This window comes from Oncorhynchus nerka, linkage group LG13 (genome assembly GCF_034236695.1).
Source record: "Oncorhynchus nerka isolate Pitt River linkage group LG13, Oner_Uvic_2.0, whole genome shotgun sequence".
In the NCBI taxonomy this organism is placed as follows: Eukaryota; Metazoa; Chordata; class Actinopteri; order Salmoniformes; family Salmonidae; genus Oncorhynchus; species Oncorhynchus nerka.
Window position 1 is genome coordinate 5,271,788 of NC_088408.1, and position 22,547 is coordinate 5,294,334.

General features: G+C 47.6%; 1 protein-coding gene across 2 annotated transcripts in view; it reads left to right on the forward strand.

Moving 5' to 3' along the window:
- pinx1 (PIN2 (TERF1) interacting telomerase inhibitor 1) overlaps positions 1-14,966 on the forward strand; it is an 89,159-nt gene extending 74,193 nt beyond the window's left edge. Inside the window, exon 7 of one of the 2 annotated variants that reach the window (XM_065026137.1) lies at positions 13,111-14,966. In XM_065026137.1, the coding sequence (XP_064882209.1) occupies positions 13,111-13,743 (633 nt within the window). In that variant the 3' untranslated portion in view covers positions 13,744-14,966. The remainder of the gene's footprint in view (positions 1-13,110) is intronic. The other variant, XM_065026136.1, reaches the window with a different exon arrangement.
- The last annotated feature ends 7,581 nt before the right edge of the window (positions 14,967-22,547 follow it).

Consider the following 22,547-nt stretch of genomic DNA (forward strand, 5'->3'; position numbering starts at 1 on the left):
GTCATCCACCAACCCCCGGTGGCCGTCATCCACCAACCCCAGGTGGCCGTCATCCACCAACCCCAGGTGGCCGTCATCCACCAACCCCAGGTGGCCGTCATCCACCAACCCCCGGTGGCCGTCATCCACCAGTCCCAGGTGGCCGTCATCCACCAACCCCAGGTGGCCGTCATCCACCAACCCCAGGTGGCCGTCATCCACCAACCCCCGGTGGCCGTCATCCACCAACCCCGGTGGCCGTCATCCACCAACCCCCGGTGGCCGTCATCCACCAACCCCAGGTGGCCGTCATCCACCAACCCCAGGTGGCCGTCATCCCCCCGTCCCAGGTGGCCGTCATCCACCAACCCCAGGTGGCCGTCATCCACCAACCCCCGGTGGCCGTCATCCACCAGTCCCAGGTGGCCGTCATCCACCAACCCCAGGTGGCAGTCATCCACCACCCCCAGGTGGCCGTCATCCACCAGTCCCAGGTGGCCGTCATCCACCAACCCCAGGTGGCCGTCATCCACCAACCCCAGGTGGCCGTCATCCACCAACCCCCGGTGGCCGTCATCCACCAACCCCCGGTGGCCGTCATCCACCAACCCCCGGTGGCCGTCATCCACCAACCCCAGGTGGCCGTCATCCACCAACCCCAGGTGGCCGTCATCCACCAACCCCAGGTGGCCGTCATCCCCCCGTCCCAGGTGGCCGTCATCCACCAACCCCAGGTGGCCGTCATCCACCAACCCCCGGTGGCCGTCATCCACCAGTCCCAGGTGGCCGTCATCCACCAACCCCAGGTGGCAGTCATCCACCAACCCCCAGGTGGTCGTCATCCACCAGAGAAGAGTGGCCATCATCCACCAACCCCAGACCGTATCCACCAACCCCGGTTCTGCATCCATAACCCCATGGAGAGGATTTTGCCCCAGGTGGCTCCATTCAAGGTGTCTTTTTATCCTGGAAAACCATCCCCAGTCCCAGGTTAACGTCATCCACCAACCCCAGGTGGCCGTCATCCATAACATGATGCAGCCACAACCCTTGATAATATGGAGAGTGGCTCTTAGTTATCCACCAACCCTGTATCTTTGGTGACTGGGTGTATTGTACACCATCCATTAATAACTTCACCCGGTGGAGATTAAAATCCTTTGAAAAAAATATATTTTTTTTTATCCCAATAGGTGCCCTTCTTTGTGTCTAATCCACCAACCCCAGGTGGCCGTCATCCACCAACCCCCAGGTGGCCGTCATAACCCCCCAGTCCCAGGTGGCCGTCATCCACCAACCCCAGGTGGCCGTTCATCCACCAACCCCTGCAGTCCTGTTCTGGTGTCATCCACCAGTCCCAGGTTCGTCATCCACCAACCCCAGGTGGCAGTCATGTGTCTAACCCCAGGTGGCCGTCATCCACCAGTCCCAGGTGGTTGTCATCCACTCAACCCCAGGTGGCCTGTCATCCACCAACCCCAGGTGGCCTAACTCCACCAACCCCCCGGTGGCTGTTGTCATCCACCAACCCCAGTCCTGTCATCCACTGTTGTCATCCACTAACCCACCTGGCAGTCCAACCCCAGGTGTTGTCATCCACTCAACCCCAGGTCCTGTCATCCCCTGTCCCAGGTGGCCTATCCACCAACCCCAGGTCCGTCATGTTCTGTGGTCTAACTCATCCACCAGTCCCAGGCTGTCATCCACCAACCCCAGGTGGCAGTCATCCACCAACCCCCAGGTGGTAACTCATCCACCAGTCCCCCGGTGTTGTCATCCACCAACCCCAGGTGGTAGTCATGTCCCAGGTGGCCGTATCCACCAACCCCAGGTGGTGTCTATCCCCACCTCCAGTCCTGTTCTGTTGTAGACTCTATCACCTGTGTAACACTAAGTCCTGTCTGTAGACCAGAGAACCTAGAGACCTTGTCCAGTAACAGACAGTATAGATTTGAGGCTGCTGATAATATTATATTTTAATTTATATTAGCTCCATTCAATGTCTTTTTATCCTGAAACCTCCCCAGTCCTTAATATTGACAAGAATACCAGTAACATGATGCAGCCACAACTACGCTTGATAATATGGAGAGTGGTATTTTTAGGGAAGGACGCCTGTATCTTTGTAGTGACTGGGTGTATTGATACACCATCCAAAGTGTAATTAATAACTTCACCTTGTTCAAAGGGAGATTAAAATGTCTGCTTTGAAAAAAATATATTTTTTTTTATCTACCAATAGGTGCCCTTCTTTGTGTCTAACTCACCTGCAGTCCTGTTCTGTTGTGTCTAACTCACCTGCAGTCCTGTTCTGTTGTGTCTAACTCACCTGTAGTCCTGTTCTGTTGTCTAACTCACCTACAGTCCTGTTCTGTTGTGTCTAACTCACCTACAGTCCTGTTCTGTGTGTCTAACTCACCTGCAGTCCTGTTCTGTTGTGTCTAACTCACCTACAGTCCTGTTCTGTTGTCTAACTCACCTACAGTCCTGTTCTGTTGTGTCTAACTCACCTGCAGTCCTGTTCTGTTGTCTAACTCACCTGCAGTCCTGTTCTGTTGTCTAACTCACCTGCAGTCCTGTTCTGTTGTCTAACTCACCTACAGTCCTGTTCTGTTGTCTAACTCACCTACAGTCCTGTTCTGTTGTCTAACTCACCTGCAGTCCTGTTCTGTTGTCTAACTCACCTGCAGTCCTGTTCTGTTGTGTCTAACTCACCTACAGTCCTGTTCTGCTGTCTAACTCACCTACAGTCCTGTTCTGCTGTCTTACCCAATTTGTAAGTCGCTCTGGATAAGAGCGTCTGCTAAATGACTTAAATGTAAATGTAACTCACCTACAGTCCTGTTCTGTTGTGTCTAACTCACCTACAGTCCTGTTCTGTTGTGTCTAACTCACCTACAGTCCTGTTCTGTTGTGTCTAACTCTGATGGTCCTGTTGAGTTGTGTAACTGATGGCTCCTGTTCTGTTGTGTCTAACTCACCTACAGTCCTGTTCTGTTGTGTCTAACTCACCTACAGTCCTGTTCTGTTGTGTCTAACTCACCTACAGTCCTGTTCTGTTGTGTCTAACTCACCTACAGTCCTGTTCTGTTGTGTCTAACTCACCTACAGTCCTGTTCTGTTGTCTAACTCACCTGCAGTCCTGTTCTGTTGTCTAACTCACCTGCAGTCCTGTTCTGTTGTCTAACTCACCTGCAGTCCTGTTCTGTTGTGTCTAACTCACCTACAGTCCTGTGCTTCTGCTGTCTAACTCACCTACAGTCCTGTTCTGTTGTCTAACTCACCTACAGCCCTGTTCTGTTGTCTAACTCACCTACAGTCCTGTGCTGTTGTGTCTGATGGCTCAGTGTGAGTCGTGTAGTTCTGTGGCTGTCTGAACTCAGTAGAGATCTGATGGCTCCGTGTGAAATTTAGTTTTGATGGCTATTGGGCAGACAGATAGTTCTGATCCTCCAGTTGTGATCGTTTATATTGGGCAGACAGACCAGTTCTCTACCTCCTCCCGCTGCCACCTGCCTCCTCTATTTTTAGGGGAAGTGCTGTAATCTATTGATGGCTCCGTGTGAGATGTGTAGTTCTGATGGCTCCGTTTGAGACGTTTAGATCTGATGGCTCCGTGTGAGACGTGCCGATCTGATGGCTCCGTGTGAGACGTGCCGATCTGATGGCTCCGTGTGAGACGTGCCGTGCTGATGGCTCCGTGTGAGACGTGTAGTTCTGATGGCTCCGTGTGAGACGTGTAGTTCTGATGGCTCCGTTTGAGATGTGCCGTTCTGATGGCTCCGTGCCGTTCTGATGGCTCCGTGTGAGACGTGTAGTTCTGATGGCTCCGTGTGAGACGTGCAGTTCTGATGGCTCCGTGTGAGACGTGCCGTTCTGATGGCTCCGTGTGAGACGTGTAGTTCTGATGGCTCTGTGTGAGACGTGTAGTTCTGATGGCTCCGTTTGAGATGTGCCGTTCTGATGGCTCCGTGCCGTTCTGATGGCTCCGTGTGAGACGTGTAGTTCTGATGGCTCCGTGTGAGATGTGTAGTTCTGATGGCTCCGTGTGAGACGTGTAGTTCTGATGGCTTTGTGTGAGATGTGTAGTTCTGATGGCTCAGTGTGAGACGTGTAGTTCTGATGGCTCCGTTTGAGATGTGCCGTTCTGATGGCTCCGTTTGAGACGTGCAGTTCTGATGGCTCCGTGTGAGACGTGCCGTTCTGATGGCTCCGTTTGAGACGTGTAGATCTGATGGCTCCGTTTGAGACGTGTAGTTCTGATGGCTCCGTTTGAGACGTGTAGATCTGATGGCTCCGTGTGAGATGTGTAGATCTGATGGCTCCGTGTGAGATGTGTAGATCTGATGGCTCCGTGTGAGATGTGTAGATCTGATGGCTCCGTGTGAGATGTGTAGATCTGATGGCTCTGTGTGAGACGTGTAGATCTGATGGCTCCGTGTGAGATGTGTAGATCTGATGGCTCCGTGTGAGACGTGTAGTTCTGATGGCTCCGTGTGAGACGTGTAGTTCTGATGGCTCCGTGTGAGACGTGTAGTTCTGATGGCTCCGTTTGAGACGTGCCGTTCTGATGGCTCCGTGTGAGACGTGTAGTTCTGATGGCTCCGTTTGAGACGTGTAGTTCTGATGGCTCAGTGTGAGACGTGTAGTTCTGATGGCTCCGTGTGAGACGTTTAGTTCTGATGGCTCAGTGTGAGACGTTTAGTTCTGATGGCTCAGTGTGAGACGTGTAGTTCTGATGGCTCAGTGTGAGACGTGTAGTTCTGATGGCTCCGTTTGAGACGTGCCGTTCTGATGGCTCCGTGTGAGACGTGTAGTTCTGATGGCTCAGTGTGAGACGTGTAGTTCTGATGGCTCCGTTTGAGACGTGTAGTTCTGATGGCTCCGTTTGAGACGTGTAGTTCTGATGGCTCAGTGTGAGACGTGTAGTTCTGATGGCTCCGTGTGAGACGTTTAGTTCTGATGGCTCAGTGTGAGACGTTTAGTTCTGATGGCTCAGTGTGAGACGTGTAGTTCTGATGGCTCAGTGTGAGACGTTTAGTTCTGATGGCTCCGTTTGAGACGTTTATTTCTGATGGCTCAGTGTGAGACGTGTAGATCTGATGGCTCAGTGTGAGACGTGCCGTTCTGATGGCTCAGTGTGAGACTTGTAGTTCTGATGGCTCAGTGTGAGACGTGTAGTTCTGATGGCTCAGTTTGAGACGTGCCGTTCTGATGGCTCCGTGTGAGACGTGTAGTTCTGATGGCTCAGTGTGAGACGTGTAGTTCTGATGGCTCCGTTTGAGACGTGTAGTTCTGATGGCTCCGTGTGAGACGTGTAGTTCTGATGGCTCAGTGTGAGACGTGTAGTTCTGATGGCTCCGTTTGAGACGTGTAGTTCTGATGGCTCCGTTTGAGACGTGTAGTTCTGATGGCTCAGTGTGAGACGTGTAGTTCTGATGGCTCCGTGTGAGACGTTTAGTTCTGATGGCTCAGTGTGAGACGTTTAGTTCTGATGGCTCAGTGTGAGACGTGTAGTTCTGATGGCTCAGTGTGAGACGTTTAGTTCTGATGGCTCCGTTTGAGACGTTTATTTCTGATGGCTCAGTGTGAGACGTGTAGATCTGATGGCTCAGTGTGAGACGTGCCGTTCTGATGGCTCAGTGTGAGACTTGTAGTTCTGATGGCTCAGTGTGAGACGTGTAGTTCTGATGGCTCAGTTTGAGACGTGCCGTTCTGATGGCTCCGTGTGAGACGTGTAGTTCTGATGGCTCAGTGTGAGACGTGTAGTTCTGATGGCTCCGTTTGAGACGTGCCGTTCTGATGGCTCCGTTTGAGACGTGCCGTTCTGATGGCTCCGTGTGAGACGTGCCGTTCTGATGGCTCCGTTTGAGACGTTTAGTTCTGATGGCTCAGTTTGAGACGTGCCGTTCTGATGGCTCAGTGTGAGACGTGTAGATCTGATGGCTCCGTGTGAGACGTGCAGATCCTAGAGGAAGTATTCACACCCCTCAACTTTTTCCACATTTTGTTGTTGTTTACAGCCTGAATCTAAAATGGATTAAATGTAGATTTTGTGTCACTGGGCTACATACAATACCCCTTAATGTATTGAGCCTGCAAGTGGAATTATGTTTTTTTTTTAGAAGTGTTTACAAATTAATAAAAAATTAAATTAAAAGTCAATAAGTATTCAACCCCTTTGTTATGGAAAGCCTAAATAAATTCAGGAGTAACAATTTGATTAACAAGTCACACAATACAATAGTGTTTAACATTATTTTTTTTAATGACTTCTCTGTACCCAACACACAGAATGTGACGTCCCTCAGTCGAGAAGTGAATTTCAAACACAGATTCAACCACAAAGACCAGGAAGGTTTTCAATGCCTCACAAGGAAGGGCACCTATTGGTAGATAAAAAATATATTTTTTTTTCAAAGCAGACATTTTAATCTCCCTTTGAACAAGGTGAAGTTATTAATTACACTTTGGATGGTGTATCAATACACCCAGTCACTACAAAGATACAGGTGTCCTTCCTAACTAAGAGTACCACTCTCCATATTATCAAGCGTAGTTGTGGCTGCATCATGTTATGGGTATTCTTGTCATCGTTAAGGACTGGGGAGGTTTTCAGGATAAAAAGACATTGAATGGAGCTAAACAAGGGCAAAATCCTAGAGGAAAACTTGGTTGTCTGCTTTTCACCAGACACAGAGAGATGAATTCACCTTTCAGCAGGACAATAACCTTAAACATAAGGCCAAATATACACTGGAGTTGTTCACCAAGAAGACAGTGAATGTTCCTGAGTGGCCGAGTTACAGTTTTGACTTAAATCTACTTGAAAATCTACAGCCAATTAGACAGAGCTTGAAGAATTTTGAAAATAATAATGGGCAAATGTTACACAATCCAGGTGTGGAAAGCTATTAGAGACTTACCCAGAAAGACTCACAGCTGTTGGATAAGTACCCAGAAAGACTCACAGCTGTTGGATAAGTACCCAGAAAGACTCACAGCTGTTGGATAAGTACCCAGAAAGACTCACAGCTCTTAGAGACGTACCCAGAAAGACTCACAGCTCTTAGAGACGTACCCAGAAAGACTCACAGCTCTTAGAGACGTACCCAGAAAGACTCACAGCTCTTAGAGACATACCCAGAAAGACTCACAGCTGTTGGATAAGTACCCAGAAAGACTCACAGCTCTTAGAGACGTACCCAGAAAGACTCACAGCTGTAATCGCTGCCAAAGGTGCTTCTACAAAGTATTGACACAGGGGTGTGAATTTTTCATTTTCAATTAATTTTCCAAAAATATCAGCCCCAATTTTTTATTTTTCTCATTTTGTCATTATTGGGGTATTGTGTGTAAATGGCTGAGGGGGAAAAATATATTTAATCGATTTCGAATTCATGCCGTAACACAACAACCTACGTCAAGGGGTTTGAATACTTTCTGAAGGTTCTGTCACTCTACAATTTACAATATCATTTAAAAAGAAAGTACCTATTTCAAACACATTTCCCATAAACGCAGGTATTTTATCAACATTTTGAGTTCTGCCATAATATTTGTTGTAATATTTATTCTGTCTTTTCTAGTGGATGATATTGAAACAATTGTAACCAGCTCTTTATTGCGGCAGGGTTTCTTTTCTCTTGAAGAATTCGTCATAGGACTACAATAGGAAAACCATCGGGACATCCATAGGTCAATCATAGGTCAATCATAGGTCACCCATAGGTCACCCATAGATCAACCATAGATCAACCATAGATCAACCATAGATCAACCCTAGGACAACCCTAGATCAACCATAGAGCAACCATAGATCAACCATAGATCAACCATATGCCAATCATTGGACAACCATGGATCAACCATAGATCAACCATAGATCAACCATAGGTCAACCATATGCCAATCATTGGACAACCATAGATCAACCATAGATCAACCATAGGTCAACCATAGATCAACCATAGATCAACCATAGGTCAACCATAGATCAACCATATGCCAATCATTGGACAAGCATAGATCAACCATAGATCAACCATTGGACAACCATCGGTCAATCATAGGTTGCGGCAGGGTAGCCTAGTGGTTAGAGTGTAGAGGCGGCAGGGTAGCCTAGTGGTTAGAGTGTAGAGGCGGCAGGGTAGCCTAGTGGTTAGAGTGTAGAGGCGGCAGGGTAGCCTAGTGGTTAGAGTGTAGAGGCGGCAGGGTAGCCTAGTGGTTAGAGCGTTGGACAAGTAACCGAAAGGTTGCAAATTCGAATCCCCGAGCTGACAAGGTGCAAATCTGTCGTTCTGCCCCTGAACAGGCAGTTAACCCACTGTTCCCAGGCCGTCAATGAAAATAAGAATTTGTTCTTAACTGACTTGCCTAGTTAAATAAATAAAAAAATTGCATGTTTGAGAAAGAGAGATACTTTGAACAAGGAATCGGCTTTTCTTAGTAATCTACTGGAGAATCATTTTGGTTTGAAGTGAAACTTTTGTATAGGGTGAAGCTTTAAGTGAGAGGTTTAATGATTTTAAATATTTAATCATCTCAGGACTCATCCCGATTTACATTATATCAAAATACCAACAACAAAAAATCAAACATCCCATTGTTCAGCTCAAATCATTTATTTGTTTTTGTCCGTTGGATCAATGTATACGTCCTCAGAACACTACCCTCCCTTTCCTCTGTGTGGGATAGTATCGACTATAATCTGTGTTCTGGTTGGTCGAGGACAGAGATGAATGACCAGTAGAATGCTTGCTTTAATCCCATGTGGCCTAACCAAGAGGTATCTGTAAATCTTGCAATATTCCCGAATTGCTTAAGTTAACCAGCTGCATGAACAAAGAGCGAAGAAACAGAAATACATACTGGCCTTGTACCCTGTGTAGTGCGCCAGGTTCTGGTCAAAAGTAGTACACTATTTAGGGGATAGGGTGCTATTTGGGATGTAAACACAGATAATATATATTGCTGTATGTATATGAATACATTAATGTAAGGGAGTGAAGCTGACTTCAGAGCCATGGGAAATGGGAATGTCATTTCTCCCCCTGCAAATATCAGAGGAGAAAGAACCCTGTGAGTTTACAAAACATTAGGAACTCCTTCCTGATGTTGCGTTGCCCTCCAGGACAGACTCAATTCGTCATGGACTTCTACAAGGTGTCAGACGTTCCACTGGGGTTGTGTCCCATTGGCTGGATGTACTTTAGGTTGTGTCCCATTGGCTGGATGTACTTTAGGTTGTGGACCATTGGCTGGATGTACTTTAGGTTGTGGACCATTGGCTGGATGGTTGTGTCCCATTGGCTGGATGTACTTTAGGTTGTGTCCCATTGGCTGATGTACTTTAGGTTTGTCCCATTGGCTGGATGTACTTTTTAGCTTGTGGACCATTGGCTGGATGTCTTTAGGTTGTGTCCCATTGGCTGGATGTACTTTAGCTTGTGTCCCATTGGCTGGATGTACTTTAGCTTGTGTCCCATTGGCTGGATGTACTTTAGGTTGTGTCCCATTGGCTGGATGTACTTTAGCTTGTGTCCCATTGGCTGGATGTACTTTAGGTTGTGGACCATTGGCTGGATGTACCCATTGGCTTGTGGACCATTGGCTGGATGTACTTTAGCTTGTGTCCCATTGGCTGGATGTACTTTAGGTTGTGGACCATTGGCTGGATGTACTTTAGGTTGTGTCCCATTGGCTGGATGTACTTTAGGTTGTGTCCCATTGGCTGGATGTACTTTAGGTTGTGGACCATTGGCTGGATGTACTTTAGCTTGTGGACCATTGGCTGATGTGTCCCATTGGCTGGATGTACTTTAGCTTGTGGACCATTGGCTGGATGTACTTTAGCTTGTGGACCATTCTTGATACAAACGGGAAACAGTTGAGTGTGTAAACCCGAGCAGAGGTGCGGTTCTCGACACACTCAAACCGGTGTGCCTGGCACCTACCATAGACAGGGTGCAAAGATTCCCTTAGCAACACCAACCAAAAAAAAACTAATTGAAACCAATAGAAGCCGAACGCTTCCGGGAACTCTACTGTCAAGAACTCACATTCTCTATTTTATTCTTGTTGTACACTGGTGAGATGTTCTGAAAGCCCAACAGTGCTGCAATGTGACGATGTCACTGGGACACGGACAGAAGACTGGTTCATTGACCGTCAGTGGTTGTGGAGGTGAGATGGAGAGACTGGAGGGGTGTTGACCGTTTTAAAGGGTCAGTGGTTGTGGAGGTGAGATGGAGAGACTGGGGGGGTGTTGACCGTTTTAAAGGGTCAGTGGTCGTGGAGGTGAGATGGAGAGACTGGGGGGGGTGTTGACCGTTTTAAAGGGTCAGTGGTTGTGGAGGTGAGATGGAGAGACTGGGGGTGTTGACCGTTTTAAAGGGTCAGTGGTTGTGGAGGTGAGATGGAGAGACTGGGGGGTGTTGACCGTTTTAAAGGGTCAGTGGTTGTGGAGGTGAGATGGAGAGACTGGGGGGGGTGTTGAGTTTTAAAGGGTCAGTGGTTGTGGAGGTGAGATGGAGAGACTGGGGGGGTGTTGACCGTTTTAAAGGGTCAGTGGTTGTGGAGGTGAGATGGAGAGACTGGGGGGGGGGGTGTTGACCGCTTTAAAGGGTCAGTGGTTGTGGAGGTGAGATGGAGAGACTAAAGGGGGGGGGTGTTGACCGTTTTAAAGGGTCAGTGGTTGTGGAGAGTGAGATGTTGGAGTGGTTGTGGAGGTGAGCTGGAGAGACTGGGGGTGGTTTTAAAGGGGGTGAGATGGAGAGACCGTTTTAAAGGGTCAGTGGTTGTGGAGGTGAGATGGAGAGACTGGGGGGGGTTGTTGACCGTTTTAAAGGGTCAGTGGTTGTGGAGGTGAGCTGGAGAGACTGGGGGTGTTGACCGTTTTAAAGGGTCAGTGGTTGTGGAGGTGAGATGGAGAGACTGGGGGTGTTGACCGTTTTAAAGGGTCAGTGGTTGTGGAGGTGAGATGGAGAGAGACTGGGGGGGTGTTGACCGTTTTAAAGGGTCAGTGGTTGTGGAGGTGAGATGGAGAGACTGGGGGGGGGTTGTTGTGGAGGTGAGCTGGAGAGACTGGGGGGTGTTGACCGTTTTAAAGGGTCAGTGGTTGTGGAGGTGAGATGGAGAGACTGGGGGGGGTGTTGACCGTTTTAAAGGGTCAGTGGTTGTGGAGGTGAGCTGGAGAGACTGGGGGGGTGTTGACCGTTTTAAAGGGTCAGTGGTTGTGGAGGTGAGATGGAGAGACTGGGGGTGTTGACCGTTTTAAAGGGTCAGTGGTTGTGGAGGTGAGATGGAGAGACTGGAGAGGGGGTGTTGACCGTTTTGAAGGGTCAGTGGTTGTGGAGGTGAGATGGAGAGACTGGGGGGGGTGTTGACCGTTTTAAAGGGTCAGTGGTTGTGGAGGTGAGCTGGAGAGACTGGGGGTGTTGACCGTTTTGAAGGGTCAGTGGTTGTGGAGGTGAGATGGAGAGACTGGGGGGGTGTGACCGTTTTAAAGGGTCAGTGGTTGTGGAGGTGAGATGGAGAGACTGGGGGGTGTTGTTTTAAAGGGTCAGTGGTTGTGGAGGTGAGATGGAGAGACTGGGGGTGTTGACCGTTTTAAAGGGTCAGTGGTTGTGGAGGTGAGATGGAGAGACTGGGAGGGGGTGTTGACCGTTTTAAAGGGTCAGTGGTTGTGGAGGTGAGATGGAGAGACTGGGGGGGGTGTTGACCGTTTTAAAGGGTCAGTGGTTGTGGAGGTGAGATGGAGAGACTGGGGGGTGTTGACCGTTTTAAAGGGTCAGTGGTTGTGGAGGTGAGATGGAGAGACTGGAGGGGGTGTTGACCGTTTTAAAGGGTCAGTGGTTGTGGAGGTGAGATGGAGAGACTGGGAGGGGGGTGTTGACCGTTTTAAAGGGTCAGTGGTTGTGGAGGTGAGATGTAGAGACTGGGGGGTGGGTGTTGACCGTTTTAAAGGGTCAGTGGTTGTGGAGGTGAGATGGAGAGACTGGGGGTGTTGACCGTTTTAAAGGGTCAGTGGTTGTGGAGGTGAGCTGGAGAGGGGGGGGGTGTTGACCGTTTTAAAGGGTCAGTGGTTGTGGAGGTGAGATGGAGAGACTGGGGGGTGTTGACCGTTTTAAAGGGTCAGTGGTTGTGGAGGTGAGCTGGAGAGACTGGGGGGGTGTTGACCGTTTTAAAGGGTCAGTGGTTGTGGAGGTGAGATGTAGAGACTGGGGGGGTGTTGACCGTTTTAAAGGGTCAGTGGTTGTGGAGGTGAGATGTAGAGACTGGGGGGGTGTTGACCGTTTTAAAGGGTCAGTGGTTGTGGAGGTGAGCTGGAGAGACTGGGGGGTGTTGACCGTTTTAAAGGGTCAGTGGTTGTGGAGGTGAGCTGGAGAGACTGGGGGGGGGTGTTGACCGTTTTGAAGTGCAGTCAAACACTTGTTTTTTCCCCCTGTTTAAAAATATACATATATTTCCACCCGGAGGTTGAAAACAACACTCTGAAATTGTGGAAATTATTGTCAGGGCCTTTTTTAGTGTAAGAGCTTTTTGGTGGGGTGGGAAAAGGTTGTAATTTCAGCCTGGTCAGGTGGGATGGAGTTTTTGGACCACAGCATGACATCACAATGGGATTATTCTGACCAATGACCAGTCATCTTTAATTTGCATATGAAAGGTTGGTAGTTACTAGAACAGTTGTTTTCAAACACATTTATCAATTCTAATAACCTTAAAATGGGAAAAGTACCCCCCCCCCCACACATATTTTTACTTCAACAAATAACCTTCAAATCATTACGTTTTCATCTCGTCAAAATGAAGAGTCCTGCTTTAGAGTCTACACAATGCTATCTACCAATCAGGGCCGTGTATGTGTAAATATATTTACATTTGTATCAACACTCTCACACAATCAGACCTGAGCATTTAATGGCTCAGGGGAAATCAATTATTACACAAGTATATATTTTTTTGTTATTTTTCACGAAATAAATGCACACAGTGATTTTATTAGACATACCAGTGATTATGTAAAGTGGTAGACAGTAGGGGACTTTAAACTATTCTTACTTTTACATTTCTAATGTGTTTCTATATTTCTTATTTTTTTTATTTTTATATATTTTGTCTCTGTAGGAGAGCAGTGGGCCAGACTCCCAGGGAATGAACGAGAAGGAGACCAGGGCAGTTACAGCACCAGCTACAAAGGTTACGACCCCTGAACCTGATGTAGAGGCCATCACCAAGACAGTCACCAGCAACCTCTCCATGCAGGAGTACTTTGCCCAGCGGATGGCTCAGCTGAAAAAGGGTCGTGGCGAGGCTCCCACTGCAACCTCATCACCAGAGAACAGTGATACGCAGCAAGTCCCGGCTGATTTTGTCACTGACCACACAGAGGAACTCACGTCGAAGAAGAAGAAGAAGAAGAAGAGGAGAAAGAGAGAGAGGGAAGAGGATGACGTGGTGGTGGTGGTGAAGGAAGAGTCTGTCGTAGATCTCGTGTCGGAGGGGCGCGAGAAGAAGAGAAAGAGAAAGCGGGCGGAGAAAGAGGTGTTGGCTGAAAACTGCAGCGCCACCACTGGCGTGGAGCAGAACTACCAGGACCGCCAAATAGTAGACTTAACAACGGAGTGCGAGGTTGTAAATAAGAAATGGAGGGAGGAGGTGGTTGTCGTGGAGGATGAGGTGATCGTGGTAAAAGAGAAGAAATCTAAAAAGGACAAGAAGAAGAAGACAAAGAAGAGAATAGATCTACATTCTTTGTAGAACTATTAGAACTGTCTTCTCTTGAACGGTCGTCTCAAATGGCACCCTAATCCCTTTGTAGTGCACTACTCCCATATGGCTCTGATTATAAAGTAGTGCACTATATATTATTATTATAGAGAGAATAGGGTGCCGTTTGGGATGCACAATAGTCCTCGGGTTTCTGTGTTACAGTACAGTAGGCCTCTGTTCATACATGAAAGAACTGTGTCTGTGCACAGAGTGATTCTCATCGGGTAGTTTGGACTGAATATCTGCTGGAAGGAATCTAGGTAGTTCTACGTTGCTGGAGCCATTCAGGATGAGTTTGGTGCTTTCCCAGAGATACACTTTTATAATGATCCTTGTGACTCGTATGTTCTCTGGATGCCCCCTGTAGTCTCCCTGTAGTCTCTGCTCCCTGAAGTCTCTCTGTAGTCTCTGCTCCCTGTAGTCTCCCTGTAGTCTCTGCTCCCTGTAGTCTCCCTGTAGTCTCTGCTCCCTGTAGTCTCCCTGTAGTCTCTGCTCCCTGAAGTCTCCCTGTAGTCTCTGCTCCCTGAAGTCTCTCTGTAGTCTCTGCTCCCTGTAGTCTCTGCTCCCTGTAGTCTCCCTGTAGTCTCTGCCCCCTGTAGTCTCCCTGAAGTCTCCCTGTAGTCTCTGCCCCCTGTAGTCTCCCTGAAGTCTCCCTGTAGTCTCTGCTCCCTGAAGTCTCCCTGTAGTCTCCCTGTAGTCTCCCTGTAGTCTCTGCTCCCTGTAGTCTCCCTGTAGTCTCTGCTCCCTGTAGTCTCCCTGTAGTCTCTGCTCCCTGAAGTCTCCCTGTAGTCTCTGCTCCCTGTAGTCTCCCTGTAGTCTCTGCGCCCTGTAGTCTCCCTGTAGTCTCTGCTCCCTGTAGTCTCTGCCCCCTGTAGTCTCCCTGAAGTCTCCCTGTAGTCTCTGCTCCCTGTAGTCTCCCTGTAGTCTCTGCTCCCTGAAGTCTCCCTGTAGTCTCTGCTCCCTGTAGTCTCCCTGTAGTCTCTCTGTAGTCTCCTTGTAGTCTCCCTGTAGTCTCTGCTCCCTGTAGTCTCCCTGTAGTCTGTGTATGATGATCTTTGATGAATTGGTATTAGACAGCCGTTCTACAACAGGACATGAGGGCCATTCTAAAACAGGACAGGGGGCCATTCTACATCAGGACAGGGGGACATTCTACAACAGGACAGGGGGACATTCTAAAACAGGACAGGGGGCATTCTACAACAGGACAGGGGGCCATTCTAAAACAGGACAGGGGGCCATTCTACAACAGGACAGGGGGCCATTCTACAACAGGACAGGGACATTCTACAACAGGGGGACATTCTACAACAGGACAGGGGGACATTCTACAACAGGACAGGGGGACATTCTACAACAGGACAGGGGACATTCTAAAACAGGACAGGGGGACATTCTAAAAGAGGACAGGGGGCCATTCTACAACAGGACAGGGGGCCATTCTACAACAGGACAGGGGGCCATTCTACATCAGGACAGGGGGCCATTCTACAACAGGACAGGGGACATTCTACATCAGGACAGGGGGCCATTCTACAACAGGACAGGGGGCCATTCTAAAACAGGACAGGGGGCCATTCTACAACAGGACAGGGCCATTCTACAACAGGACAGGGGGCCATTCTACAACAGAACAGGGGGCCATTCTACAACAGGACAGGGGGCCATTCTACATCAGGACAGGGGGCCATTCTAAAACAGGACAGGGGGACATTCTAAAACAGGACAGGGGGCCATTCTACAACAGGACAGGGGGACATTCTACAACAGGACAGGGGGTCATTCTAAAACAGGACAGGGGGCCATTCTAAAACAGGACAGGGGTCATTCTACAACAGGACAGGGGTCATTCTACAACAGGACAGGGGGCCATTCTAAAAGAGGACAGGGGGTCATTCTACAACAGGACAGGGGACATTCTACAACAGGACAGGGGGACATTCTAAAACAGGACAGGGGGCCATTCTACAACAGGACAGGGGGCCATTCTACAACAGGACAGGGGGTCATTCTAAAAGAGGACAGGGGGTCATTCTACAACAGGACAGGGGTCATTCTAAAAGAGGACAGGGGGCCATTCTAAAAGAGGACAGGGGTCATTCTAAAAGAGGACAGGGGGTCATTCTAAAAGAGGACAGGGGGCCATTCTACATCAGGACAGGGGGTCATTCTAAAACAGGACAGGGGGCCATTCTAAAACAGGACAGGGGGTCGTTCTACAACAGGACAGGGGGCCGTTCTACAACAGGACAGGGGGCCATTCTACAACAGGACAGGGGCCATTCTACAACAGGACAGGGGGCCATTCTAAAACAGGACAGGGGGCCATTCTAAAACAGGACAGGGGGCCATTCTAAAACAGGACAGGGGGACATTCTAAAAGAGGACAGGGGGTCATTCTAAAAGAGGACAGGGGGCCATTCTAAAAGAGGACAGGGGGTCATTCTAAAAGAGGACAGGGGGCCATTCTACATCAGGACAGGGGTCATTCTACAACAGGACAGGGGTCATTCTACAACAGGACAGGGGTCATTCTACAACAGGACAGGGGGACATTCTACATCAGGACAGGGGGTCATTCTAAAAGAGGACAGGGGGCCATTCTAAAAGAGGACAGGGGGCCATTCTACATCAGGACAGGGGGTCATTCTACAACAGGACAGGGGCCATTCTAAAAGAGGACAGGGGGCCATTCTACAACAGGACAGGGGGACATTCTACATCAGGACAGGGGGTCATTCTAAAAGAGGACAGGGGCCATTCTAAAAGAGGACAGGGGGTCATTCTAAAAGAGGACAGGGGGCCATTCTAAAACAGGACAGGGGGCCATTCTAAAACAGGACAGGGGGTCATTCTAAAAGAGGACAGGGGGTCATTCTAAAAGAGGACAGGGGGCCATTCTACAACAGGACAGGGGGCCATTCTACATCAGGACAGGGGTCATTCTAAAACAGGACAGGGGCCATTCTAAAAGAGGACAGGGGGCCATTCTACATCAGGACAGGGGGCCATTCTAAAACAGGACAGGGGGTCATTCTAAAACAGGACAGGGGGCCATTCTAAAACAGGACAGGGGGTTGTTCTACAACAGGACAGGGGCCGTTCTAAAACAGGACAGGGGGCCATTCTAAAACAGGACAGGGGGCCATTCTAAAACAGGACAGGGGGCATTCTAAAACAGGACAGGGGGCCATTCTAAAACAGGACAGGGGGACATTCTACATCAGGACAGGGGGCCATTCTACATCAGGACAGGGGCCATTCTACAACAGGACAGGGGGCCATTCTACAACAGGACAGGGGGACATTCTACAACAGGACAGGGGGCCATTCTACAACAGGACAGGGGGCCATTCTACAACAGGACAGGGGGCCATTCTACAACAGGACAGGGGGCCATTCTAAAACAGGACAGGGGGCCATTCTACAACAGGACAGGGGGCCATTCTACAACAGGACAGGGGGTCATTCTACATCAGGACAGGGGGACATTCTAAAAGAGGACAGGGGTCATTCTAAAAGAGGACAGGGGGCATTCTACATCAGGACAGGGGGTCATTCTAAAAGAGGACAGGGGGCCATTCTACAACAGAACAGGGGGTCATTCTAAAAGAGGACAGGGGGTCATTCTACAACAGGACAGGGGGCCATTCTACAACAGAACAGGGGGTCATTCTAAAACAGGACAGGGGGCCATTCTACAACAGAACAGGGGGTCATTCTAAAAGAGGACAGGGGTCATTCTACAACAGGACAGGGGTCATTCTAAAACAGGACAGGGGGCCATTCTACAACAGAACAGGGGGTCATTCTACAACAGGACAGGGGGCCATTCTAAAAGAGGACAGGGGGTCATTCTAAAAGAGGACAGGGGGTCATTCTTCAACAGGACAGGGGGTCATTCTAAAACAGGACAGGGGGCCATTCTACAACAGGACAGGGGGTCATTCTAAAAGAGGACAGGGGGTCTTATAGAAAGGAATTGATGCGTGTTTGATTTCATAATAACGTGTTCTCTTTTTAATCAGATGAAATCAAGCTGTCATTGTTCCCGATCAATAAATCAAACTCAAATGAAAACTGTTTTATTTTTTTTTATTTTTTTAAAATCTGTTGAAGAATTTCTAGATGGGCTTTTTGCCAATCAATCTGACATGCAATACATCCAGAACCTAGGACTACATGCGGTCCACATTGTCATTGCAATAGTGCATACATTAACGCATGTATGTAGTGTTTCTACTGATACAACTCCAATCACCTTACTGAGCTGCCTCGTCTCGTGTTTATATTGATCCGCTACAATTATTGTCCTCCGTATCAGTTGTCTTTCAGTTGGCTACTAAAATATATAAGTATATAGTTTAAACACGTGTCTATAGCAGGGTGTAACTTGTTGAACAGGTCATGACTTGTCTATGTACACTACCGTGACAAAAGTTTGGGGTCACTTAGAAATGTCCTTGTTTTCCATGAAAACATAGACATGAAATGAGTTGCAAAATGAACAGGAAATATAGTCACGATGTTGACATGGTTATAAATAATGATAATTCGTTGAAATAATAATTGTGTCCTTCAAACTTTTTGCTTTCGTCAACTACAGTCTTGCAGACCTTTGGCGATGTAGTTGTCAATTTATTGAGGTCATCTGAAGATATTTCCCCCATGCTTCCTGAAGCACCTCCCACGAGTTGGATTGGCTTGATGGGCACTTCTTACGTGTACCATACGGTCAAGCTGCTCCCACAACAGCTCAGTAGGGCTGAGATCCGGTGACTGTGCTGGACACTCCATTATAGACAGAATACCAGCTGACTGCTTCTTCCCTAAATAGTTCTTGCATAGTTTGGAGCTGTGCTTTGGGTCATTGTCCTGTTGTAGGAGGAAATTGGCTCCAATTAAGCGCCGGCCACAGGGTATGTCATGGTGTTGCAAAATGGAGTGATAGCCTTCCTTCTTCAAGATCCCTTTACCCTGTACAAACCTCCCACTTTACCACCACCAAAGCAGCCCCAGACCATCACATTGCCTCCACCACGCTTAACAGATGGTTCACTCCTCCAGCATCTTTTCATTTTTTCTGGCTCACGAATGTTCTTCTTTGTGATCTGAACACCTCAAACTTAGATTTGTCTGTCCATAACACTTTTTTCTAATCTTCCTCTGTCCAGTGTCTGTTCTTTTGCCCATCTTAATCTTTTATTTTTATTGGCCAGTCTGAGATATGGCTTTTTCTTTGCAGCTCTGCCTAGAAGGCCATCATCCCAGAGTCACCTCTTTACTTTTGACGTTGAGACGGGTGTTTTGTGGGTACTATTTAATGAATCTGCCAGTTGAGGACTTGTGAGGCGTCTGTTTCTCAAAATAGACACTTTAATGTGCTTGTCCTCTTGCTCAGTTGTGCACCGGGGCCTCCCACTCCTCTTTCTATTCTGGTTAGAGCCAGTTTGCGCTCTTCTGTGAAGGGAGTAGTACACAGCGTTGTACGAGATCTTCAGTTTATTTGCAATTTCTCGCATGGAATAGCCTTCATTTCTCAGAACAAGAATTGACTGACGAGTTCCAGAAGAAAGTTCTTTGTTTCTGGCCATTTTGAGCCTGTAATCGAACCCACAAATGCTGGTGCTCCAGATACTCAACGTCTAAAGGAGGCCAGTTTTATTCCTTCTTTAATTAGCACAACAGTTTTCAGCTGTGCTAACATAATTGCACAAGGGTTTTCTAATGATCAATTAACCTTTTTAAAATGATAAACTTGGATTAGCTAACACAACGTGCCATTGGAACACAGGAGTGATGGTTGCTGATAATGGGCCTCTGTACACCTATGTAGATATTCCATTTAAAAAATCTGCCGTTTCCAATTACAATAGTCATTTACAACATTAACAATGTCTACACTGTATTTCTGATTAATTTGATGTTATTTTAATGGACAAAAAAAGGTCTTAAGGGATCCCAAACTTTTGAACGGTAGTGTAGGTTGTGTTTGCTGTGACTTGTTGAACAGTAGTGTAGGTTGTGTTTGATGTGACTTGTTGAACAGTAGTGTAGGTTGTGTTTGCTGTGAGTTGTTGAACGGTAGTGTAGGTTGTGTTTGATGTGACTTGTTGAACAGTAGTGTAGTTTGATTGACTTGTTTTGAGGTTGTTTGCTGTGACTTGTTGAACAGTAGTGTAGGTTGTGTTTGCTGTGACTTGTTGAACAGTAGTGTAGGTTGTGTTTGCTGTGACTTGTTGAACAGTAGTGTAGGTTGTGTTTGCTGTGACTTGTTGAACAGTAGTGTAGGTTGTGTTTGCTGTGACTTGTTGAACAGTAGTGTAGGTTGTGTTTGCTGTGACTTGTTGAACAGTAGTGTAGGTTGTGTTTGTGACTTGTTGAACAGTAGTGTAGGTTGTGTTTGCTGTGACTTGTTGAACAGTAGTGTAGGTTGTGTTTGTGACTTGTTGAACAGTAGTGTAGGTTGTGTTTGCTGTGACTTGTTGAACAGTAGTGTAGGTTGTTTGATGTGACTTGTTGAACAGTAGTGTAGGTTGTGTTTGCTGTGACTTGTTGAACAGTAGTGTAGGTTGTGTTTGCTGTGACTTGTTGAACAGTAGTGTAGGTTGTGTTTGCTGTGACTTGTTGAGCAGTAGTGTAGGTTGTGTTTGCTGTGACTTGTTGAACAGTAGTGTAGGTTGTTTGATGTGACTTGTTGAATGGTAGTGTAGGTTGTGTTTGCTGTGACTTGTTGAACGGTAGTGTAGGTTGTGTTTGATGTGACTTGTTGAACAGTAGTGTAGGTTGTGTTTGCTGTGACTTGTTGAGCAGTAGTGTAGGTTGTGTTTGCTGTGACTTGTTGAACAGTAGTGTAGGTTGTGTTTGCTGTGACTTGCTGAACAGTAGTGTAGGTTGTGTTTGCTGTGACTTGTTGAGCAGTAGTGTAGGTTGTGTTTGATGTGACTTGTTGAACAGTAGTGTAGGTTGTGTTTGCTGTGACTTGTTGAACAGTAGTGTAGGTTGTGTTTGATGTGACTTGTTGAACAGTAGTGTAGGTTGTGTTTGATGTGACTTGTTGAACAGTAGTGTAGGTTGTGTTTGATGTGACTTGTTGTTCTGAAATACTGCTACTTAGACAGGCTGGTCCTGTGTGCCATCTGAATGGGTGATATACTTTATAAGGAAACTAGCTCAGTGGGTAGAGAATGGCGCTGCTTAACACCAGGGTAGTGGGTTCAATTCCTACGACCACCCGGCAGGTAGCCTAGTGGTTAGAGTGCTGGGCCAGTAACCGAAAGGTTGCTGGATCGTATCCCTGAGCTGACAAGGTAAAAATCGGTCTTTCTGCCCCAGAACCAGGAAGTTAACCCACTGTTCCCCGGGTGCCGAAGACGTGGATGTCGATTAAGGCAGCCCCCCCCCCTCTCTGATTCAGAGGGGTTGGGTTAAATGTGGAATACACATTTTAGTTAAATGCATTGTGGTACAACAGACTAAAATCCCTCTTTCCCCATATGTAAAATGTTACGGGTGACTAAGTTGCTTCAGATAAAAGCGTCTGCTAAATATGCAGATTTATATTATATTACCAAGATGAATCAAAGGAGGAATAAGAAACTGCGGTCTGTGTTTGTCTAGTCGTCGAAAGAACAGGCGTCATCAATAGCTGCCCATAATCATCTACCTCGTAATCATCTACCCGTAATCATCTACCCGTAACGATCTACCAGTAACCATCTACCGTAACCATCTACCCGTAATGATCTACCAGTAACGATCTACCGTAACCATCTACCCGTAACCATCTACCCGTAACCATCTACCCGTAACCATCTACCCGTAACCATCTACCCGTAACCATCTACCGTAACCATCTACCGTAACCATCTACCCATAACCATCTACCGTAACCATCTACCCGTAACCATCTACCGTAACCATCTACCGTAACCATCTACCGTAACCATCTACCGTAACCATCTACCCGTAACCATCTACCCGTAACCATCTACCGTAACCATCTACCGTAACCATCTACCCGTAACCATCTACCCGTAACCATCTACCGTAACCATCTACCGTAACCATCTACCCGTAACCATCTACCCGTAACCATCTACCGTAACCATCTACCCGTAACCATCTACCGTAACCATCTACCGTAACCATCTACCCGTAACCATCTACCCGTAACCATCTACCGTAACCATCTACCCGTAACCATCTACCCGTAACCATCTACCGTAACCATCTACCGTAACCATCTACCGTAACCATCTACCGTAACCATCTACCCGTAATCATCTACCCGTAACCATCTACCGTAACCATCTACCGTAACCATCTACCGTAACCATCTACCGTAACCATCTACCGTAACCATCTACGTAACCATCTACCGTAACCATCTACCGTAACTACCGTAACCATCTACCGTAACCATCTACCGTAACCATCTACCGTAACCATCTACCGTAACTACCGTAATCATCTACCGTAACCATCTACCGTAACTACCGTAACCATCTACCCGTAACCATCTAACCATCTACCGTAACCATCTACCCGTAACCATCTACCCGTAACCATCTACCGTAACCATCTACCCATAATCATCTACTGTAACCATCTACCGTAACCATCTACCGTAACCATCTACCCGTAATCATCTACCGTAACCATCTACCCGTAACCATCTACCGTAACCATCTACCGTAACTACCGTAATCATCTACCGTAACCATCTACCGTAACTACCGTAATCATCTACTACCGTAATCATCTACCCCGTAATCATCTACCGTAACCAT